Genomic DNA, 3882 nt, shown 5'->3' on the forward strand with positions numbered 1-3882 from the left:
CAGGCCTTCCGAGTTACTTCCTGCCCCAGGGCCGTTGCACATACCATCCCCACTGCCTGAAATGCACCCTCCCCCAATGGTCACGTGATCTTTCTTGCCATTTTCATTTTCTGCACAAAATCACCTTACCTATTAGTCCTTCACTTATTTACGACCCGTCTCCCCTCATTTTATTTCCAGTTTGTTCAATGCCATGTTTTATTCTGTTCTTTATTGCGCAAAGAAGCCTGATGTTCCCTTTGTATACAGACGGTGTTTTATTTGGGAGGGAGGGGAGGGATACAGCGTTCGGCACACCAACTTCTCTGGTAAAAAGTCCGTTTGCAGTGCCCAGCAAACACAAGAACATGGGACCAGTGTTCCGTGATCTGCACTGTTAGGGAGGAGGGGTGTCTGAGCTGCAGGTGCGCAGGGAGCTCCGCACTGCATGTCACACATGTGTTCCAGGCTTTCTCCCCATGCCTGCTACGCCAAAGAGAAGTCCATCTCCCTCTCCACCTCCACAATTACTGCAAAAGTTGTCTCGGAGCATGACCTACTGTGTGAACAGATGTGCTGGAAAACATTGTCAAGGAGAATGTTCTAAGCCTTCGGAAGAACATCCCTTTGAAAGGGAGCAGAAACAGAAAAGGGGAGGGACCGCTGCCGGGTACCCCAACAATCGGCCGTTGAGTCGATGCTGACTTGTGGCACCCCACATGCTTCGGAGTAGAACTGTGACCGGCAGGGTTTGCAGGGACCGGGATCCTAAGGAAGCAGATTGCCAGGCCTGGCTGCTGCAGCACTACAGGTGGTTTCAAACCGCTCACCTTTGGGTCAGTAGCTGAGTGTCACTGTTCTCACCACCCATTGACAAAAGGATTCCTGGAAGGTCGTTTGAAGACTTTTCCGGAGAGTCTGTCTAGTGTGCCCTTCCTTCCCAGGAAGGGGGGAGTGGAGAAAAGGGTAGGGGGAAGGGCAAAAAGAAGGGGTGGGGAGGAGAGAGAGGGGGCAGGTGGGTGGATTCCACCACTTGATTTGCCACCCCCATTACTGTCTGCCACCCAGTGCAGAGGAGAGGAGATCACCCGGCGCTGACAGAGAGCAAGCACCACCAGTTCCCCACCCGCACGTTCACTCTTCATGCGGTCCCTAGCGTGATCTTCCGATGCAGAGGGCTGCTGACGCCTGTCTCCACTTCTCATCTCCTACCCCCTCCCTGTGACTGCCCCTGAGCTGAGCAGCACCCAGGTGCCAGACTAGATGAGAAACACCCACAGCATCAAGGAAAGGAGCCCGGGGAAGAAGTGGGGTGGTGTCCTTTAATGGTCCTCCAGCCTGCAGCCTGCCCTCTGTGTCCACACATCATGGTGACCCCTCACCCCCACGCCCACTCCTATCTTTCCCTGTAGGGCCTGCCACCCTTCAAATGGGCGAACAGAGGGATCCCTGCCCCAAGGAAGGAAGGCAAGAGGGAAAGGGCACTGGCTTTGGGTCCTATGGTCTGTAAGTGCCTTCTGCATCCGTCCTTGAGCTCCCTCCTTCTGCCACCTTGAACTCTTGTCCACAGTTCCTAGAGGGCTTCACAGGCCTACCGCTACATGAAAACACATGCTGTGTTCAGTGCCACAGCAAGAGTGCCGCTGCCTCCGTCCCTGCGCCCTCACATCACAGAACACTTCTGCTCTGCCGTCTGCTTGATCTCTGTTATGGTGGCCTGTGCTTTCTCTCGGATGGCGTCCAAGTCCACGTTCTGCAGATTCTGCAAGTGCCCGAGGAAAGAATCTTTATCTTCTTCCTCTTCTTGATCTTCATCTACCATTTTCCGGAGGTCTTCGGGCAAGTCCACGTCGTCGCCAGCCACCTGGATCTGGCTCTCGTCCACGTCGCTCTACACAGCAGAGAAGCACAGGGGTGGAGTCACTCTTAGGCACACAGAAAGATGCGCATGGCAAAGAGCATCAGGAACATACACTTCTGTGCAGTCAGGCGATGGGGTTGTGTGTCCACTTGACTGGGCCAGGATTCTCAGGGTTTGGCCCAGTCCTCCCTCCTGATGTGACCGAATGTAACGTAACAATTCTACGATGGGATCTGCCGGGAGCAGCCCCACAGATGGTTATGGGATGATTAGGGTGGTGTAGAAGCCCATTGCTCAGGGTACAACCTTTATGCCATTAAACGGAGCTCTCCCAGGGGTATGGCCTGATCCCTATGTAAGTGGATGCTGTAGGGGAAGTGGCTTGCTCTTTGCTATGTTTGCAACCTGCACCTGGATCATCAACCCCCCAACTTGAGCCAATGACCTGCCATCTTGCCTGCTGATTCCGGGAGCCATCGGTGGCCTGCATCCGACCGACCTGCTGATCTTAGCGTGATCTGGTGTGCCAGTCATTCCTGGTTCACCAGCCCCGAGGCTCTGTGAGTCAGGAGAAAATGCCAACATAACCACTGTCTTCTCTAAAGAGCCCAGCCTAACACAAGCAGGAAGGAAGAGTGCTGGGTGGTGCGGACAGGCAATGCTACTGAGGGGAAAAGTGGGAGGTTCTGTCCACCCAGAGGTCCTTTGGAAGAAAGGCCTGGAGATCTACTTCCTGAAAAACAAAACAAAAACATTTCTACTTTGGAGCTAATGGGACACAGGGCTCCTCTGACATACGTCGGATTGCCAGGGGTGGGAGTTGACTCAATGGCTATTATTTTATGTGTACACAGACATGTACAAGTGTACACGTAATTTTATTTTTTAATGAAGGAAGGTGTTCTTGGCCACCTCACAGCTGCCGGGGGCGTTGAACCCCTCCTTCCCCACCCTTGGCCGATCAGGATCTTTGAGCACAGTGGTCCTCCAGGTGTGGTCTCTGAGTATGAGCATCATACAGGAGCCTGTTGGAAGCACAGGTCCGTGGCCCTGTCCCAGATAACTGGGTTAGAAGCCCCGGAGGAGAGGCCTGGCCCTCTCTGACTCATGCCGTCTATCAAATGTGAGAATCACACCCAGTGCTCCCTCCCCCGCCAGCACCCCAAGGTTGGCAGCCCCATCCTCAAGGCATGAAAGAGTGGCTCTGGCTGATGCCAGTAGGAGGGTAGCATCTGGCTGGGCAGTGCCCTCTGTGTCCAGAGCTCTGTCAGTGCCCTCATCACACCCGAGTGCCAACCCCTGCTTCCCCCTGCTGCTGACTAGACGGGGTGGGGGTGGGGGTGTCCTTTGTGGACTCCCTTCCTGTCCCATGCACCGTGTGTCCCTTTTCCTCCTCAGAGCCTGGCCTGGATGAGGGCGTGTGATGGGTTATCACTCAGCTCAGCAGCCGTCGAGCCTTCGTGGCTGGTGATGTTCTCAGATATGCTGCTGTGTGGCCCCAGCATGGCTGTTGCCCTGGTGTCTGCCACCTGGCTACATGCAGAGCCTCTTATTTCACAACGAGACAAGACTCTCAGGGGAAGGAAACAGAACAAAACAACTCCAGTCAACGCCGACTCATAGCAACCCTACAGGAAGCGTAGAACTGTCCTTCTGGGTTTCCTGAGACTGCAACTCTTTACAGAGGCAAGATAGTGGAAATTCTCCAGTGGCGGCAGTCAGAGAATTTCCTAAGGTCAGGTTTTACCATGAGGCAAACTGGGTGTCAGGGACACAGAAGATGACCGCACCGGAAAAGCAGAGGACAGAAAAGACAGGCGCAGATATGCCTCAGTCCCCTTGCCGCTCAGTCAATTGACTCATGGCGACCCCATGTGGTTTGGAAGAGGCCTGCACTCCATTGGGCTTTCAAGGATTGAGCGTATCTCCAGGTCTTTCTTTTGAGGCTCCTTGTGGTAGCTGTATAATCTATTGTCAATTTGAGAGGATTAAGAGTGAAGGGGTGGAGTCTAGGTCCTTGTGGTAGCTGTATAATCTATTGT

At 53.9% G+C, this 3882-nt stretch overlaps 1 protein-coding gene across 1 annotated transcript in view; it reads right to left on the bottom strand.

The window, feature by feature from the left end:
- Window positions 1-1642: 1642 nt before the first annotated feature.
- Window positions 1643-3882, bottom strand: part of CPLX4 (complexin 4) — a 26723-nt gene continuing 24483 nt past the window's right edge. The window contains exon 3 of the mRNA XM_004703019.1: window positions 1643-1870. Within this exon, the coding sequence (XP_004703076.1) occupies window positions 1643-1870 (228 nt within the window). The remainder of the gene's footprint in view (window positions 1871-3882) is intronic.

This window comes from Echinops telfairi, unplaced genomic scaffold (genome assembly GCF_000313985.2).
Source record: "Echinops telfairi isolate 266 unplaced genomic scaffold, ASM31398v2 ScPeMD7_7400;HRSCAF=8409, whole genome shotgun sequence".
NCBI classification, from domain to species: domain Eukaryota; kingdom Metazoa; phylum Chordata; class Mammalia; order Afrosoricida; family Tenrecidae; genus Echinops; species Echinops telfairi.